The 20,504-nt window shown below is 43.7% G+C and overlaps 1 protein-coding gene across 2 annotated transcripts in view; it reads right to left on the bottom strand.

The window, feature by feature from the left end:
* Positions 1 to 1,268: 1,268 nt before the first annotated feature.
* Crkl (v-crk avian sarcoma virus CT10 oncogene homolog-like) overlaps positions 1,269 to 20,504 on the bottom strand; it is a 35,456-nt gene continuing 16,220 nt past the window's right edge. Inside the window, exons 2-3 of one of the 2 annotated variants that reach the window (NM_007764.5) lie at positions 19,351 to 19,816; positions 1,269 to 5,048 (exon numbers count right to left, since the gene is read on the bottom strand). In NM_007764.5, the coding sequence (NP_031790.2) occupies positions 4,914 to 5,048; positions 19,351 to 19,816 (601 nt within the window). In that variant the 3' untranslated portion in view covers positions 1,269 to 4,913. The remainder of the gene's footprint in view (positions 5,049 to 19,350; positions 19,817 to 20,504) is intronic. The other variant, NM_001277231.1, reaches the window with a different exon arrangement.

Raw genomic sequence — 20,504 nt, 5'->3', positions numbered from 1 at the left:
AGGTTCAGAGAGATTAGGGACCCCTCCCCACTAGGGCGCATAGCTGATAGGTGACAGGGCTGGGACTTGAACAGACAGGCTGTCCTGGTGTATGAGATGAGGGAATTGGAGGGAAGATGTTTCGACCCCCAGCCCAGTCTACAGAGTCCAAGTTCTGCAGAATCTCTTTGCTGCAGCTTCCTAGGATTGTTGGCAAAACAACAGACTCCGAGCCAGGCATACAGGAAGTAGATAGAATAGGAGCTATTGAGTTTGAGGTGTCAACGATGAAATTGGAAGGACATTATTAGTGTAGTAGTTGCGAAGCAGATGACTACTTAGGAAGAAACCCTAGCATGTGTTAAGTTCATTATGGTACCATTGAGGCCCAGGGCACCAGGCTTCAGGTTTCTGTTGTGTCCCAGGGCAGAAGTGGCAAGAGCTTCATAGAGCAAACAATAAAACACAAGGACTCATTAGGACAGCTACCTTCAGAAAGGTCCTCAGACCCAAGGATAGCTCATGTCGCAAGAGAATCAGGAAAATCCTGAAAGATGCTGTGACCTGAAGCCTGAGGTTCCAATTTCACCCCAAGGATGCTTCTGGCAAGGTGACACATCCTAGCACCCTGATGTTTTGGTTGCTTAAGTGTAGGGTCAGCTTATGGCCTGGAAAAACGGGGAATCCCATGCTCCTCAGCCATAGGGCACCTCAGCACAGGGCTTCCTACTCTTTTAAGTGGTACTGTATGTGCCTAACATGAACAAAGTCCTGGGTTCTATCCCAGCAATGAACGAACCAGGCTCAGTGACACAAACCTGTAATTCCAGAAGTCTGAGGCCAGCCTGAGCTGGAGAGCGAGAGCTAGCAAGCCTCCCACTCTTTTAGGACAGAGTGAGAAGCCAGAGCTACATACAGACCCTGCCTCCTAAGGTGGTAGAGAAATAAGACAGGCAGACAGAAAGGAAAGGATGAAACTTGCTTGTTAGGTTTACACAAGGGAAACATGAGCCCTGCAAAGAAGGTTGTTTTGAGGCAGGGCGAGGACCAAGCAACCCACTGGTTCCCCGAGTGCACCTCCTGCTCGGAATGCTGAGTAAGTGCTTGCTTCCACGACACCCAGAAAAGAGTTATTTCCTTTTGGAGGAGGCTCCCATGTTAGGAAGCTGTCATTTTTGAATGAGGGAGGCAGGAGCAGCGTGAGTGGGTCTCTGGGGAGTACCAGGGGCTTCAGCACAGTTGAACTGTTGGGAGAGTCTGGTGGGGCTGACTGAGGAGACACTGAAACACCGAGGCTGCTGCCACGCCGGCTGGTGCAAGTTTTATTGAGACAATGTACAAACAGGCCATGGAAACAAGGGTTTTGATGCTGGGACCAGTAACGCAAAATGGAATACAAAAATAAAAAGGCACTAATCTGTTAAGAAAAGACACTCAATGTATTCTAAGAATATAAGTCATTTAATACTGTTAATTTTATAGCACAAAATAAAACAAGCTATGATCCCCAAAAATAATTTTAAAAGCTTACACAGAAAATATTATTGCCTGATGCTTATGTTCTTTAAGTTATACACGTCAAAAGAGTTTTATGTCATTTTAAAACACACAGTGAAGACCGTCTAGAAGCAAGGCCACTGTCCTCCTGTCTCAGAACTGTCCTCCTGCTCCTTCAGAATATACAAGCAGCTCAGCGTCCACGCTCACAGCAGTTAACCAGGGAGGGGTTCACTGGTTCCAGAGTGAGGAGTCCACAGAAAGCATTAGTCTTAGGTACTGTGTTAAAACAATCAAGAATTCACTCATTTTAAGAGGTTAATGAACATAATATTAAAAGATTAAATTATGAACACCTGGAACAAAAACACATCATCCCTTTTTTTTTTTTTAAATGCTCATTATTCTTTTGAGTAAAGGTTACAAGAGCAGTGGCCATCAGTCTTGGCCCATCTTGTCTGTAAACAGCTGTAGAGGAAGGCTGGCACAGTGCCAGGATCGTGCAACTTGAAAAGAGGGCAGAGTCTCTTCCAGTGAGCACAGAGGGTTACGTCTGGATGACAAAAGCCAGGACACCCTGTCAACCTCGAAACAGGTGGCATCAGAGCAGTGCAGAGTGACAAGCATGCCTTCTGTATGGGGTTGGAGGTGGAGGTGGGGGGCTGTCACCCAGGACTAACTAGCCCTTAAAGCCCTCAACTACCTAATTGTTTCCTTCTCAGATACAACAGCCATAGCAAGTGGGTTTATCATCCCAGTACTTTCTACAACATGGCAGAGCAGACCACACAGCACTGATGATGAGAAAAGGAAGCCTCCATCGTACTCCCCTGAAACCAAGGGTCTTCCCAGAAGAGTGGGACTTGGGGAAGATGCTGCTTTCTATCAGTGAGAGAGATTTCCATGATTAAAAATCGATGAGCTTCTAAGTCAGAGAATTACTATTGTTGGCACGCACGCACGTATCCTGAGAGTTCAGAAAGTTAAGTCTTTATTTTGAGATCTGGATCTCTGAGGAAGCTGCATAGACATTTACATGTGCCAAATTAACTGATTACATAAAGCAAACTCCAGGGTTATGGGACATTCTGATCATGAAGTATTCCTTAGAGTCTTGCTGGTCAACAGTCTTGGGAAAAGGGAAACCCTGTTCTCAAAAATGGCTGTTTATGCTAAGCAAGGTGCTATAATCAAAAGGCACCAAGCCCTTCAGTTAAATGTAGTTTTAAAAGACCTTAAGAGCTGGGTGTGGTGACTCAAACCTTTATAATTTCAGCTGAGGCTGGGATGGAAATCTTGAAGCCAGCATGGGCAATTTATAGAGATCCCATCTCGGATTTCAAAAGCTTACTGGCAGCCGGTTATCTAGCACGTGTAAGGCATGAGGTTCAGGCCCCAGTGATGGGGTATCCCTTGGGGGTTGTGCCCTCAGTGAACAAGGTGTGTATTCCAGTGGAGACATCAAAGGCCTGGGGCTAAACTGTGTAACTGGCCAGAAGGCAAGTCTTAAATCTTGATTTAGGCAGAGTCTGGGGCCTGAACACTTAAGTCCACTCAATAGGTCTGGCTAGAAATGGCAGCTTTCAGAGACAAAAAGAAGTAACCTCTACAGACGTGACACTCCCCATACCCCAAATGACCATTACTTTGTCACATGAACATTCTTTACTATAGAACTTAGCCTGATGGACTACTGATTTAAAGAGAAACTAATGGGGCTCAAGAAATGGCTCAGTGGTTAAGGTCTTCTTGCAGAGGACCCAGGTTCAATTCCTAGAACCCACAGAGTAACTCCACAGTTCCAGAGGATCCAACCAACACCCTTTTCTGGCCTCCTAACAAACTACCCATGTGATACACATACATACATGTAGTGGAAACACCCATATACAGTTTTTTTTGGGGGGAGGTCTGAGGGGGGGATTGGGCCATCTTCTGATACAAGGTATGTATGTAGGCCTGCCTGTCCTGTGACACACTACATAGATCAGGATAGCCTTGAACTCTCAGAGATCCACTTGCCTTTGCCTTTCTGAGTACTGGGATTAAAGGTGTGTCCACCATGCCCAACATAAACAAAAATTTAAAGTCTTTAAGAGAAATAAATATAGTGGACAAAGGGTTTTGTTGGTTTTGTCACCTGAATATGTTCCATTAGTTCTCAAAGCCTCAGGCCTGCAGAACCAGGGCCATGGTTACAGAAGATATTCTGTAAATGCTAGAGCTGCTCACTAGCCACTACTCCATCTCTAGGTCTGCTACGTTCGTTCTGTGTGGAGGTGTATCCTCATCAGGGTCCAACTGAAAAGAGTGCACTCTAGAAAGGTTCTAGAGCTCTGGTTTGCCATGTGTGGATGAGGGATCAGACACATATCTGTAGTAGCTGACATGCAAGGAAAAATGGCTCATGATCGAGGGGCGTCTTCTTTTGCTCAGAAGCACTGTATTCTGGTTCTACTCAGGCTGTGGAACCAGAACAGACACCACTCTCAAGCTGCCTGGACAAGCTAGGTCAGTACAGGAAGGGCTGGGTGGCCTCTGTGGTGGAACACAGCAATGCAATTTAACTCACGGATCTAGTAAGCCCACAGACTTCAAACGTTTTCACTGAAGAGGCCCACCCTGTCTGCTCCTGTCAGAGGCAGCGATGACAGCAGGCCCACCCCCACCTTGGTGCTTCACAGCAAGGTACACCATGACTGCTGCTGTGCACTGTTTGCCACATGGTAAACAAGGTACTGTGGCAACCAAAAGATAAAGGCCCCTGGAGGGGGTCTTTTCCTATTTTAGTTACGTACAGTGGCTTCAGTTTGGAAGCTCAGAGACATGGATTGTTCCTTAGACCATCATAGACCAACCTACTATTTAAAAATCTGTTCAGAACACACAACTATAATTAATTAGTCTTCCAAAAAACAAAACTAAACAAAAGAAAATGAAAACCAGCCAGACTTGAGGAGTTCGGGACAGAATTGTCTGGAGTTTTACTTCCTCTGTCGTCCAAAGAAAACTGAGTTGGTGGCAAAACCACTGTTCTGTGGACCAGCAAAGCGAGACCTTGCCAAGCCTCACCGTCTCCATGCAGACCATCAGCAGGCTTGCTTGCTCTCTCTGTCAGCCTCCAGTACAAACAAGGCAGTGATGGATGGGAAGGAAGAGCTGCTCTGGGTTCCAGTCTCTACTGTGTGCTTCCACCAGTGTTTCCAGTTCACAATCCACAAGAACTCTAAATCAGCTACTCTTTGACAGCATGACTATGATACAAATGCCGAGCCAGCGAGCAAGGCAGCTGCTGAGGCATTCCGTATGTGCAGGGACTGCCAATGTATGGAAAGCTGACCGCCAGCAGCTCGGTGTAACTTGCATGTGACAGAGTGCTTCCCACTTCAAAGGAGACTGACAGGCAGAAGGAGGCAGCAGCAGGGACAGCACAGCAATCACTCGTTGTCATCGGGGTTCTGAGGGTCAAAGATTTTAACATGTGTGAAGGGGAAAAGCCCCTTGCGCCCATTCACCTCGCCTTCCCATTGGCCATTGATATTCATCCTTGTGACTTTCACAATGTCACCAACCTGTAAGGGAAGAGGGAAAGAAAACAAAATTAGCATCACTACAAACAAGGAAGACAGTTTACATTAAATCACAAACACTGTCTATACAAAAATCAAGTAGTACAAAGACACGAGATGCCACCAACCACCCAGGATACCTGTCGCTGGCAAAAACTCAGGAAGCAGCCTCTGAACACAGAGCAGCCACTCCCTCCAGCGTTACTAATAAATGGACATGTATGAGCATCCAACTCTAAGAACGTGCATGTTAAGCTGAATAAAAGGGTAAGAAGTGCGGACTGGTGGCACATACCTTCAATCCCAGTCTTTGGGAGGCAGAGGCAGGCAGATCTCTGAGTCAGCCTCATGGACAGAGCGAGTTCCAGGACAGCCAATGGCTTACACAGAGCAACCCTGTCTTGGGAGGAAAGTGGGAAGTAGCCAGGTGTGGTGCTTATAATCCCCACAGACAACACACAGGAGGCTAAGAGGACCTTCAGTTTGAGACCAGCACGGACTTAATAAAACCATCTTGCTCTGACAGTATATTTATGTAAAACTGAAATGATACAGAGATAATTAGCATGACCCCTGCACAAATGTGTTAAAGCATTTCATACTAAAAGACCACTACAGCAAACAAAAACAATCTAGAGCTGGTGAGAAGTTCCGTGGGAGAAGGCGTTGAAGTGCTTGCCATGACAATGTAAGGGTTTGAATTTCATCTCCAGAATGCATGAAAAAGGACAGACATGGTGACATGGAACTGGTGGGGCAGAGAAAGGTGAGTCCCTGACAGTCTGGCCTACTTGGTGAGTTCCAGGGTCACCTAGAAACCTTGTCTCAAAACACAAGGTGGATAGAGCATAAGGAACTACACATGATGCTGACGCTGACCTCTGCTCTCCTCATATACAAAACACAACCCAACACACAATGACAAAAAACATGTCTGAAGGAAGGGAAGAAAGCGGAAGAGAGGAAGAAAGGAGGACTCTGCCCACCTCAAATCAATTCAAAAGGTACAACTGCTATCAGGCAATGTCACCTCTCTCACTAAGGAGGGAACAGTTCCCAACCGTCTATGGGCAGTCCCTGGGGAAAGCAGCACAGCTCTCAACTTTTCTGGGAGTGGGGACAGGGTCTTACTATTTACTTACATAACTCAGGCTAGCCTGCAAGACACCCATACAACTTTTCAAGAAATGCTTATTTACATTTATGTATTTGTGTGTACTGTGTGCACATATGTATGAGTGTGGGTGGAGGGCATATGAGTACAAAGGACAATTTTCAGGAGTCAGTTCTTTCTACCAAGTTAGTTCCAGGTATTGGACTCAGGTTCTCAGACTGGGGAGCAAGCACCTTTACCCACTCAGCCACATGGCTGGCCCTTTAATTTACATTTTCTACTTTGTCAATAACAGGGGTTCTATCAGAACGGATAAAGGGGAGCTAGGGGTAGGAATGTAAACTTGCTAATACAATACTTGTCTAGGGTCCCAGGGTTTCAGTCTCAATACTGCCAAGGGCAGGGGAGGAGACAACACATAAGAAAAAAGGCATTTCAGAATGATGTTAAGAGAAATGAAGGAGGAAACTCGCACACAAAGTCACACATAGTGTGTGTGTTTATAATCTGGTACTTGGAAGGTAGAGGGAAGGAGGATCAGGGAATCAGGGGCAGCCTTAGTTACACACTGAGTTCAAGACCAGCAGCCTTGCCTCCTCGAGGTGCTGCCTCAAAGAACCAAAACCAATTAACCAATCAACCAACCCCCTCCAAAAAACCCTTACAAGCAAATAGGATAATGGATGCAGAAGACCTAAAAACAGTGTCTAATAAATCATTCCAATGGGTTCAACAGGTGAAAGACAACAGGGAGACAGAACAGAGTGTGTCAAATACTGAAAACCACACACTTTTAACTTTCCACCAGGATTTTACCCAATTGGTTTAAGGCAGTTCCTAATCCTTAATGAACTTCCCTATCTCTGCTGCGGTTACACAGTGAACACTCAGCAGTCCAGATAGGGCCCATACCCGTTGACTATATGAGATAACAATATGACAAAAGTTATGTGATATACATATATATATATATACACACATGTATATGTATATGTATATATAAATAAATAATTGAATCCAAGCTACAAAACACATGAAAAAATGAGCTATTGCTCTGCTAAAGGAGCCTGGATGTTTATAGATGGGGCAGAAAGGCTAGGAAGCAGGTCTAGTTCTACATTCCCAGTAATGGAGACAGTGCCTTCTGCCATGCTAATAAACAAGTGCTCTAGCACAGAGCTATAGGCTCATCCCTTTTACTGTTACTAACATTTATTATTTTAATTGTGTGTCTTTGTGTAGGTATGTGCACGTGAATATGGGTGCTTAAGGTGTTAGATTTTTTGCAGCTGGAGTTCACAAGAACCTGACATGGGGCCCTCCACAAAAGCAATAGGCACTCTTAACCACAAAGCCTTGGACATTACTCCACATAAAATATAAATAGTCCATATGTAAACTAACATGTGCGTTTTAAGAAAAATATCAACGAGAGATGGCTCAGCAGTTAAGAACACTGACTGCTCTTCCAGAGGTTCTTAGTTCAGTTCCCAGAAACCACATGGTGGCTCACAACCATCTGTAATGGGTTCTGATGCCCTCTTCTGGTGTGTCTGAAGTCAGCAACAATGGAGAGAGAGAGAGAGAGAGAGAGAGAGAGAGAGAGAGAGAGAGAGAGAGAGAGAGATAGATAGATCAGGGGGCTGGCAAAATGGCTGGGTGCTGGTTGCACAAACCTGGGGACCTGAATTCAATCCTAAGAACCCACAAAAAGATAGAAGAGAACTGGCTCTAAAGTTGTCCTCTGACTGCCACATGTACACAGTAGCATGTATGGGCCTACCTCTCAAGATGTACACACACACACACACCAAGACAGAAGTATTGGTTCCAGCACACAGTAGAATATACTGCAGAGTTTGAGGTCAGACTGGGCTATGAGTTTATGTGAGACTGACTCAAAAAAAAATTACCCTATCAATTTCAGAGTATTCTTGTCCTATTTACACATTAAAAAAACCCACCTCCCATTTTGGCATTTATGTCTATATGCATATGCATGTGTGTCACACACATATATACACGAAGGACCGAGGCTCATCTTGGGTGTCATTCCTTCAGGAGCCCCTGCCTTGATTTTTGCGATAGAGTTTCTCACTAAGACCTAGGGCTCATCAATTAGGTTAGGCTAGCTGGTAAGTGAGCCCCAAGTATCCAAGTATTTCCTTCTTCCTAGTATTGGGATTACAAATGTGTGCCACCATTCCTGATCCCCCCTCCCCCCCCCCCCCCCCACGAGACAGGGTTTCTCTGTGTAGCCCTGGCTGTCCTGGAACTCTGGAGATCCTCCTGCCTCTGCCTCCTGGGTGCTGAGTTTAAAGGCATGAATGACTCGACCACCACCTGGTTCACGTTTGGCTTTTCACATGGGTTTTGAGAAACAAACCAAAGTCTTTACGCTAGTGCAGCAAGTGCTTTACAGAGTGACCTGTCTCCACAAGCAAACAAAATCCTTTAAAGAACAATTAATTTTGATTTATAAGTCAATGATAAGATTTACCAACTGAAAGGTTTTTTTTTTAATCAAAAATGTGAGAAGCAGATCTCTTTTGAGTTCCAGGCCAGCCAGGACTATACAAGTGAGACCTTGTGGAGAACCTGAGGTAGCAAGATGGCTTAATAGATATAACACTTGCCAGACATGTTCAAGTACTATCCCCAAAACCCACATGGTAGAAGAAAGAACCACCAATAATTTCAAGCTGTTCTTAGACACACACACACACACACACACACACACACACACACACACACACACACACACACACGAGTAAAAGAAGACAAGCACTTTCCCCACTGAACTAAATTCCCTGATATCTGAAGGATTTTCTAAAGACACCTTTTTAGAGGAATAATGGATATGATGGTCCATCCCTTTAATTCTAGTACTCAAGATGCTAATGCAGGAGGACTGCTTATCTTGAGACCATCCTGAGTTCCTGAGAGCCTGTATTAACAGATATACCTATTCTTTTGGCAGTCATGTCTCACAATGTTTATGTAGCCCAGAATGGCCTAGAATACACCATGTAACCCAGGCTAGCCTTGAACTTTTAATCCTCTTACTTCAGCCTCTAAGGCTGTGATTACAAGTGTATTTCAACATCCAGGGATCATTTTTACTTTTGACATGGTAGTGTGATCACAAGGGAAAAAAGCATCTCTGGCACTAAAGAAATAGAAAAAAATAAAATTTCTAAAAATGAGCTGCTACAAATGAGAACTGATATAAGATTCAAGACAGAAAAAAAGGTGGGGGTGCTGGAGAGATGGCTTAGTGGTTAAGAGCACTGACTACTCTTCCAAAGGTCCCGAGTTCAAATCCTCACAACCACACGGTGGCTCACAACCATCTGTAATGAGATCTGAAGTCCTCTTCTGGTGTCTGAAGACAGCTACAGTGTACTCACATATAATAAATAAATAAATCTTAAAAAAAAAAGATTCAAGACAGAAGTCTAAAGACGGGGGCACCTGTACTGCTGCCTATTTGACTAGGACTCAAAACACAGCAAGGCCTACTTCAAAAACAAGAATTAGAGCCTGGTCAGTCCTCGTGAAAAATAAGGGCCCTGGACATTCACACGGCAGCCCAGCAGAGGTCCTTCAGAATGTGAGGACTAATGAATCTTAGGGCAAAGCTGCACGTAGCTGGGATGGGACAGAGGTGAGGGAAAGCAGCCTTATACTGAGAAGCTGTGCAAGGACCTTGTATGGCCCTCTAGGGTGAGTCAGGTGCTTCTGTATGCACACGTGGAGAGGACCAACCAGAAACTGCTGGCTACTCACTCACTGCAATTTATGATTACCTCTGAGACTGAACACTGTAACCAGTGCTACTGTGAGGCATGGTTTTCTGTCTTCAAAGATAGTGTGCCGCCAAGGGCCAATATTCAGTAAGTCTTCCCTGATCTTACAAAGTCTGTATGCATACTTTTTAATCTTTTAATCTCAACCCTCCCCCAAGTGGTAAACCCCTCCTCCCAGAACTTGGCTGACTCCTCCTTAGTGGTTCTTTTATAATCACCATCTGCATTAAAATAAAAGCCAAGAGAACTTCCTGTCCGGTCTGGGTCTTTTACCCAGGCTGGCTGAGCTGCTTCTGCCTTGTTTGTGTGTTCCTTTGTGACAGTGAGATTATTCTAACACACTAAATCTCATTATGCCTGGCATACTGCTTCATCTTAGCAAGCAAAAGTAGTAAAGAAGAAATTGCTATTGTAAGCTACACATGGTAGTACATTGCTGTGAGACAGGAGGATCCTCAGAAATGCAAGGCAAAGCTGGAGGAGAGGGAGGGACATAGTGAATTTAGAGTATCCTGGCTATATAGCACTACCCTGTCTAAAACAGTTACAACACTGTTAATGTGAATTAACCAATGAAAGAAAACCAACTGACCAAAATAGAAATCTGAGAATTTGAGCCATTCAGTGAAAGGAACTTGCACAATAGGCTTTGAGAAATCTAATTCAAAGGACTCAACGATGAGATATAATTCAAATAATTGGGAGTTCACATCATTGGGCAGCTCTCAACTGCCTGCAACTCCACCTTTAGGGGATCTAACACTTCTGGCTGCTGAGGATGCCTGCACATATATGGTTCACATACACATATTCAAGCACATACAAATACACATTAAATAACTGAATCTTTAAGGGGGTGGCACAGGGGATCCAAGAAGAAATTCCAATATAATCATGTATGACCTCCAGTGGGAGTAAAGAGCATTAAGAATGCTAGTGAGAGCTGGGCGTGGTGGCGCACACCTTCGATCCCAGCACTCGGGGAGGCAGAGGCAGGTGGATTTCTGAGTTCGAGGCCAGCCTGGTCTACAAAGTGAGTTCCAAGACAGCCAGGGCTATACAGAGAAACCCTGTCTCAAAAAGCCAAAATAACAACCCCTGCCGCCCTCCCCCCCATAAAAAGAATGCTAGTCAGCTCAAAGATGACGGAGAATCATAAAAAGACCATGACAAACCTGGAATGGTGGTGGATTTGTGTAATCCCATCACTTGGTAGACAGAGGCAGAAGGATCAAGAACTTCAGGTCTATACAAGAGTTATACAATGAATTTAAGTCCAACTAGGCTACATAAGATCCTGTCTCAAAAATAAATAAATAAATAAATAAATAAATAAATAAATAAATAGTACATGAGCTGGAGACATCAGACAGTGGTTCAGAGCACTGGCTGCTGTTCCGAAGGACCCAGGTTCAAGTCTCACAGTCAGTTCACAACCATCTGTGACTCCAGTTCAAGATCTGACACCTTCTGACCTCTTCCAATAACAGGTTCAGATGTGGTGCACACACATACATGCAGGCAAAACAAAAATACACATAAACAAAAATAAAAAATTTAAAACTGAGACACCAAAGATAAAAAGGATGGACTGAAGCCTGGGCAAATATACTTGCAAGCAGAGTAGGGGTCCAAGACTGTTCTGTCACAGACAAAGTACACCAGAAGAGAGTGGCAGACTTAAGCAAGGTCAAGTCTTTTCGTTTGTGCCAAATAGATAAATTCTATAGATGTGCTTAAAATCAACCTGGACAAAATGCCAGAAGAGATTAGTGAACAAAAGATATCAGAGGAGAAGCTGCACAGAAGACCTTAGTATAAATATCTGTTTCTTTTAAAAATCGCTTTGTGAGGGGATAGTATAAGATATTACTTAGCACACACAAAGACTTGGGTTTGATTCCTAGTACTGTATAAACCAGGAGTGCAGGCTAGTCTTATGTCAACTTGACAGAAGCTGAGTCATCTGAGAGGAGGCAACCTCAATTAAGACAATGCCTCCCTAATATAGGGCTGTAGTCAAACCTGTAGGGCACTTTTCTTTTCTTTTTTTAAAGATCTATTTATTTTATGTATATGAGTACACTGTAGCTGTACAGATGGTTGTAAGCCATCATGTGGTTGCTGGGAATTGAACTCAGAACTTCTGCTCACTCTGGCCCTGCTCGCTCCAGCCCAACAAAGTGAGTTCCTGGACAGCCAGGGCTATACAGAGAAACCCTGTCTCAAAAAACCAAAAAAAAAAAAAAAGATTTATTTATTATTATAATATGTAAGTATACTGTAGCTGTCTTCAGACACACCAGAAGAGGGCATCAGATCTCATTACAGATGGTTGTGACCCACCAAGTGGTTGCTGGGATTTGAACCCAGGACCTTCGGAAGAGCAGTCAGTGCTCTTAACCACCGAGCCATCTCTCTCTAGCCTGGGAATTTTCTTAATTAGTGATTGATGGGGGAGGGCTCAGACCATTGTGGGTGATGCCAGCTATGGGCAGGTGGTCCTGGGGTCTACAAGAGAGCAGGCTGAGGAGTAAGACAGTAAGCAGTATTCTTCCATAGGTCCATAGCATCAGCTCCTGCCTCCAGGTTTCTGCCCTGTTTGAGTGCCCGTCCTCATGTTTTTGAAGGCTTTTGTTCACTACAGTGTCCCAGGTTCTTGTCTGTTAATTAATTCTGTTGAAGGGTCAGTGGAGTTAGACATTGTAGAAAGTCAAAATACCTGTGAGATGTTGGACTAAGCTCTAAGGAATCATTACAACTTAATTTCTCCTCAATTTTGCAAAGTCTATTCTGAGCCACTTTATATTACTTGAAGCTTGTGACATGGGATACTCTCCATGCACAGATTGTATCCTAACTAATTCCTATAGAACAGCAGGAATAACCAATTGTTGTGTGTGGGGGTCAGAAGACAATCCTGGGTGCCATTCTTCAGCATTTTTTTTTTTTTAATTTATTTATTATATGTAAGTACACTGTAGCTGTCTTCAGACATTCCAGAAGAGGGCGTCAGATCTTGTTACAGATGGTTGTGAGCCACCATGTGGTTGCTGGGATTTGAACTTCAGACCTTCGGAAGAGCAGTCGGGTGCTCTTACCCACTGAGCCATCTCACCAGCCCTCTTCAGCATTTTCTACCTGTGATTTGAGCTAGAGTCTCTCGTGGACTAGACTAGCTGGCAGGGACCCTGCAGGGGTAAATGTGTCTCTGCCTCTCACCTCACCATCACTGAAACTGTAGGCACAGATGCCACTCCAGCTTCCTGTGTGGAGTCTAAGGCTCAGACTCAGGCCTTCACCACTGCAAAGGACACATATTACTATCTCCTCAACCATGTTTCTTAACCTTTATCATACAGGCTCTGTGGCTGAAGCTCCATTTAGATATTCATGTAGCCCAGGACCATCCCCGGCTGCTGCTGACCAAGTGCTGGGTCTGTAGGTGTGCACCACGACACCTCGCTCTTCCCTTTCTTTTTTGTAATAAACAAATACTAGAATGAGTGAGAGCATCTTTAGAAGGAAATAAAGCATTTTCTGTGAAATTTAAAATTAACAAGGAGGTACAATCCCTAAAACCAGTTTTGAGAAACTGGGTATTTCATGCTTCAAATTAAAGCAATGCCTAGAAGAAAGTTAAGTCTCCCTGGCTCTTTTATAATCTGTACAAGCCGCTCCCCTGCTGCCTTTTGCCACATGGGCCCTTTCTCCCACCTGCTCTCTCTGTCACCCCAGGTGGCTGCTCTGTGGTGTCAAGGCTCTCTCTGTCACCCCAGGTGGCTGCTCTGTAGTGTGTCAAGGCCCTCCATGCTTACTCTTTCCCCTGTCTTTCCTGCTTTACCAGTTTGCTCAACTCATCCTTCAAAACTCAGTTCAAGGGGTGCCTTCTCCAGAAAACCTTTCCAGACCAACATCTACCTCCACACTCTTCTCTATCGTCCCTTTGTTCACACTGTGAGCTCCTTGGTATATACATCACTACCAGCTGGTTACATGGATGGATAACTTATGGGCAAATGTCACTTTTTTGAGCCAGGTTGTTTAGAAAACTTAAGTAATTTGCCCAAAACTATACCAATAAAAGTCAACCTTTAAGTACACTTTTGATCCCAGCACTAGGAAGGCAGAGACAGGTGAGTGTGAAGTTAGCCTGTCTATATATCAAGTTCCAGGACAGCCAGGGCTACACAGAGAAACCCTCTCTCAAAAATTCAAAAACAAAAGACCAGCCAAACAAACAAAAAAAAGTGCCAGGATTTAAAATAGGTCCAACCTTCTTCACAATTTCACTTCTCAGATAAGGAACTTTGACTACAAATATTCTGTAACAACAGCACATTTCTTCAGCTCCAGCTATTATCTTTTGATTAAAGATCTTTTAGGTTGCAATTGCTTGTTACTCCAGGGCCAGAGGATCTGACACCCTCTTCTGGCCTCTGGGAGGTACTACAACTGCAGGCAGGCTAGATTGCTTTCATCAATCTGGGAACTTTCCTGGGCATATGATGAGCTTTCACAGCAGCCCCTTGTAGCTCCACTGAGGCCAGGGAGAGCTCTGCTGTCTCTCTGTCTGTCTGTCTGTCTTCCATCCATCCATCCATCCTGAGTGAAATCAGGTGGCACTTTCTGGGACAAGACCTCACTGAGTTAGTTGCTTAGGCTAGCTTTAACCTATCTTTCTGCTTCAGCCTCTCAAGTTACTAGGAGTACAGTTCCGCACCAACAGACCTGGCTAGAGCTACCGTCTTCAAGGATTGAGGACACACACCTCCACTTCTTACATGGGTCACTGCTTAAGAAGAAGCCAGAAGAAAACAGCTAACACTTTTTAAATTGTCTCTATTTGCAGGGACTCTTTCAAAAGTCAACTTATATATTTAAACTCTGTAGAGCTGAAAATCAAACTGAGGGCTGAGCTACATTCCTACTCTCAAAGACTATTTTTCAGGGAAGAACAAAACAAACATCTTTGAAATATTCAGAGAATACTGCTCAGCAACGCCACTCTTCTTCTCCCTGACACTAGCTAAAGGAATAATAAAGTTCCAATTACTGGCACATGTTGCCCTACTTTTCCCACTGTTCCTCAACTTAATTTTAATACTTTCCCCAATAACCTAGTTGCAACAGTCCCAAGAGAATTGCTTTTAACAAGATCAGACAGGCAGAGAAACACTATTTCTTATGTTACAGCTTGATAGGAAATATCCTCAGTGGTTCCACCAACATATTCTTGCAGTGAAGCATCACACAGAGCAAATGATGATGAAGGTTTGGTGAGAAATGGGGGCTGAGAGTCTAGGGAGATGTGTAATGGCCAAGTGTGTAAGTCATCTTAAAAACTACATCATTCATCTGGCTCTCCTACTCAGGCCATCCCTCTACTACACCTCCAACCCTACTCTGCACATTCCAAAGAATGCACCATATAGCAGACACTGATCTCTAAAACACTATCTTACAATAAAAGATCAAGCCAGGTATATGGTTAGGGTTGCAGAGATGGCTCAGTGGTTAAGAGCACTGACTGCTCTTCCAGAGGTCCAGAGTTAAATTCCCAGCGACTACATGGTGGCTCACAACCATCTGTAATGGGATCTGATGCTCTCTTCTGGTGTGTCTGAAGACAGCTACAGTGTACTCATATACATTAAATAAATAATATATATTTTTAAAAAGCCAGGCATGGTTAGTATATTCTGATAATCTTAGCACTCAAGGATGCTGAGGCAGGAGCTTGAGGCCAGCCTGGGATGCATAGTGAAATCCTGTCTAGAAAAGAAAAACAAACACGCAAACAACTCAGAATCAGAGTTCAACAAACAAGGGCCTGCAAGCTCTTATCCTAGCAACAACAGCCAATGGTCTAATGTATTCTGCGTCCTAGTTTAAGATGACAAGTATCTTGAAAGGCTGAAACAGGGTCTCTTATCATCTAGCCTGTCCTCCAGCTCCTAATCTTGCCTCTACCTCTCCAGTGCTAGGATTGTTAAGTATGTGCTATCACACTCAGAACCAAGCTGGAAGGTATTAACAGGCAAAGCATCCATGCTATCCAGAAGTGGTGAGGTGAGGACTACTCAAGAGGGGTGGATGGAGGATGGAGAAATGCTCAGCAGTTAAGAGCACTGGCTGCTCTTCCAGAGGACCCACGTGTCCATACGCACCCCCCCCGCCCCGCCCCCGCCATGGTGCCTCACAACTGACTGTTAACTTTAGTTCCAGGGGATCCAAGATCATCTTCTAGCCTCAGAGGGCATTGCATCTACATGGTGAACAGACATATGTAAAGGAAACATAGTCAAAACACCCATACACATAAAATGCTAAAATAATCAAACAATATAGAGCTGAGTATGGTAGCACATGCCTTTAATCTTAGCACCTCGGCAGCATAGGCAGGTGGGTATCTGTGAGTGCAGCCTTGTCTATATAGCAAGTCTAGGACAACCAGAACTACGTAAGAGAGAGATCCTGTCTTCTAATAAATAAGAAGTGTGTGCCTGTGTGTGAGATGGGAAGGGGGCAAGAATGAGAGCACTCATGTTTCACTGTGGTGGAAGCCTAATCTGCCAATTAGACTTCCAACTCCCACCCCTCCTGCCTCAGCCTCTTGAGTGCTGGGATTACAGGTATTCATCCTTACTCTGTTTCTTTCCTGCTCTAAACATAACTGGATTCCTCCTCAATCGTGGTCCCTGCTGTAAGAAGAGATATATAGTCACTGACCCTGAAACAAATTTTCAAGTGTAACTCATTTAGATATTATTTCTGGTCCAAAAGTAACTGGATAGTGAGTAGAAAGTTACATATAAATATACAACCAACTGAAAAAAACATTTATTTTATTTATAGTGTGTGTGCCTGCATGTGTATACACAAGCACGGGTGCCTAAAGAAGTCAGAGAAACTGGATCCCACTGAAGCTGGAATTGCAAACTTTTATAAGCTGCCCAACATGGATGCTGAGAACTTAGTTCCAGACCTCTATAAGACCAATATGTGCTTCTAAGTGCTGAGCCATCTCTTCAACCCTATAGTTAATTTTTGTCTGTGTACAGGCTATATGTATTATCTTTATGCAAATGTAGAAGGAAAAAGAATGCCTTTAATCCCAGCACTCAGAAAGCAGAGGCAGACAGGCAGATCTGAGTCCAAGGCCAGCCTGATCTATAGAGCTAGTTCCAGGACAACCAGGGCCACACTTAGAACCTGTCTCTGGGCTGGTGAGATGGCTCAGTGGTTAAGAGCACTGACTGCTCTTCCGAAGGTCCTGAGTTCAAATCTCAGCAATCACATGGTGGCTCACAACCATCCGTAATGAGATCTGATGCCCTCTTCTGGTGTGTCAGAAGACAGCTACAGTGTACTTATTTATAGTAATAATAAATAGATCTTTGGGCTGGAGCAAGCAGGGACTGATTGGGGGGGGGGGTTGACTGGAGTGAGCCGCGGTCCTAAATTCAATTCCCAACAACCAGATGAAGGCTCACAACTACCTGTACAGCTACAGTGTGTACTCATATATATATATAAAATAAATAAATCTTAGAAAGAAGAGCTTGTCTCAAAGACAAACAAAGGAACTGAAGGCCAGTCTCAACAGGCTCTGTGGGTTATTTTGTTTTCAAAGCAGTCAGGTCCATTCCATTCCTGTGGGATACCTAGGCTTTCCCTCAAGTTTCTCCTATTCCCACCTCTGGATGATACAAAATAGCCAAGTTTATCTTAGTTTCTATAACATATGCAATGTAATAACACTAAGCAAGCATATCCAACTGTCATCATAGTGATACTTACATAGCACTCTGTGATTTGCAAAGCATCTTCACAAGTAGCATGTTATTTGGTTTCATAACAATATATTGAAGATGGTATAACTAAGCTACTTGCATTTTACAGAGGACAAAGCTGAAAGAGTGAAGGTTTGTGACATACAATTCCCCATTTTCAAATACTCAGCAATCACCTGTTGTACTTTACATCTTAGAAAATATAAATATATATGTATGTGTGTGTGTGTGTGTACACATTCTTCAACCTCCTTTATTTTTCATTCTTTTCTCCTAGGCCAAATGGAATCTGTGCTCAGAGGTAGGAAGACTGTCCAATATTTGAGAATAGCTTGGTCTACATAATTCCAATTAGCCAGAGCTAGGACAACAGCTCTGCTGGTAAAGTGTTCACTTGCCTTGCAAGCATGACGATCTGAGTTTTAGTTCCAGAACCTACATAAAGAAGTTGGCTATGATAATGCCCTTAACTCCAGCATAGGGGAGGCAGAAACAGGCAGATCCCTGGGGCTCACTGGCCAGCCAGTCCAGCCTAATTGGTTCCAACCAGCGAGAGACTTGTTCTCAAAAACAATACAAAACACCTTCCAAAACTCAAGACAACTGACCAAGCAACAGCACATAAGCTGTCTTCACACCCGTGCACACACATACATGAAGGCCCTCACACTTACTGAGCAACAGCAAATAAACTGTCTTCACACCCATGCACACACATACACGACCTCTCTCACACTTAAGGGACAAAAGTCCCTTAAGCCTGTCTATTTTCTGTAAGAGCAGTAGCATGCTTGTAAGCCAGCACTTGGAAAAGAGAGATGGAGGATCTAGAATGCTGGTTAGCTTCAGTTGCATAGTATGATGGAGGCCAACCTCAGTTACATTTAAGACTGTCTTAAAACAAAACCTGAAACTTCTGAGACAATAGCTTCTCCAATAACCTCATTAACACGGATCTTCAGGACTATTTGTCTTATTTCAGCAGGCCACAGAAACAATGCTAATGCTGGCAAAAGTCTTTAATTAAAAGACAACAATTGCCAGGCAGTGGTGGGTACATACTTTTCTAGCACTCAGGAGGCAGAGGCAGGAGGCCAGGACAGCTGGGACTACAGAGGAAAAGCCTGTTTCAAACAAACAAACAAACAAACAAAAACAAAAAGAAAAACAAAAAAAGACAGTGACTTGGTAATGAAAATGTTCAAGTTTTTCCTACTTTATTCTATCATGATTTACAAAATCTGTAACAGGCAAAGGTTAGTAAACTCATTTCTCTGCCTAGACACCTTATTTGTATTACTCCTTAATTACAATGTAATGATACGGATCTATACAAGTAGTCTGTACCTCTGATGGCTAATTTTACTCATAGGTTATGGGTCTAATTATCACTTTCCCTGCTGGGAGCAAAGGAGAGAGGGAGTAGCTAAGAACCTGGACTGAAGGGAGGGCTTGGAAAGGACAAGGATAGCAAGTCCACCCTGTGAACTCTCTAGTCTAATTCCCAACAACACAGGCACCTCTAAAAGGGATGACTAACTTAAATGAAGACCCACGTTCAAAAACCAGTCTTGATAAATGTTTACCTCCAATGCCAAGGCAGTCTTGTCATAAGCACAAGGTACTCTCTTCTGGATTGCTTTTGCAAAGACAGGTCCATTCTGTGTGGATGGCAAAGGGTTGATCGCTGCCCCAGGAGTACTGGCAACTGTAGGTAGAGGAGTTGTGGTCTGAGGTTGAGCATACGCATGAGCAGGTTCTGGGATGCCATAACTGTTAGAATTCCTATTTCCATGCTTTCCATGTGGCGAAGACCTCACAAGCTTTTCAACGTAAGGGACAGGAATCATCCCAACCCGGCCGTCCTTGTTGCGGGCACTCCACCACTGCTCTTCAGGCTTTTCTATTATCACTAGAAGCTCGCCCTTTTTAAAGGGTAGGTCTTCAGCATCATTCCCAGGAAAATCATAAAGGGTCCGTACATATTCCAGATTTTCTTCTGCTGTAGGTAAGTTGGGTGCTGAGACAGAACCCACTGGTGGGCTTGGGTACCTTAAGAGAGAAACACAATTATTCTGAAGAGAAATCTTATTCTATGCTGGTATGTGTCAAAAACATATAGAGTTCCTTCCCCTATAAGGAACTGTTCCTTCACTGTATTCTCAGTAAGTGAGAATGTTCTGTCATTGTACCTTCTGTAGTCTATAACAATATCCTAAATATACTTTGTGTCATGTGTGTACAAGGACATATGCACCATCACCCACAATCTGTTGCTAAGAATGTTTTGTTTTCAGATAATCTGAACCTATTTAACTCTTAAGTAAGTTCTATTGCTGTCTTCTCTTGTTACAACTGTCACAGAAACATTTCCTCACAGTCCTCATTAATGGCTCTCGTCCTGCATAGGTCACTAAGTTACAAAGGATGTAAAATATGAAAGTTAACTGCTCACTGGTACAATGTCTACTGTGCAAACCTTAAGTTTGATTTCTAAAATCAATGTAAATGGTGGAGGAAACCAACTCCAAAACATTATCATCTTGACTTGCACACATCTTGATGATCCTCCTCTCCTGGCTGATAAACAATAATGAAGACCAGAAAAAGAAGCCAAGTGTATAGTGATTGGAGAGGGGGGAACACTAAATATGGTGGCACATACTTTTGTTTGTTTACTGAGACAGGACTTTTCTCTGTAACACTGGCTGCCCTGGAACTCACTCTGTAAACCAGGCTG

This window comes from Mus musculus, chromosome 16 (genome assembly GCF_000001635.26).
Source record: "Mus musculus strain C57BL/6J chromosome 16, GRCm38.p6 C57BL/6J".
Lineage (NCBI taxonomy): Eukaryota > Metazoa > Chordata > Mammalia > Rodentia > Muridae > Mus > Mus musculus.
This window is presented reverse-complemented; position numbering and strand designations above follow the sequence as displayed.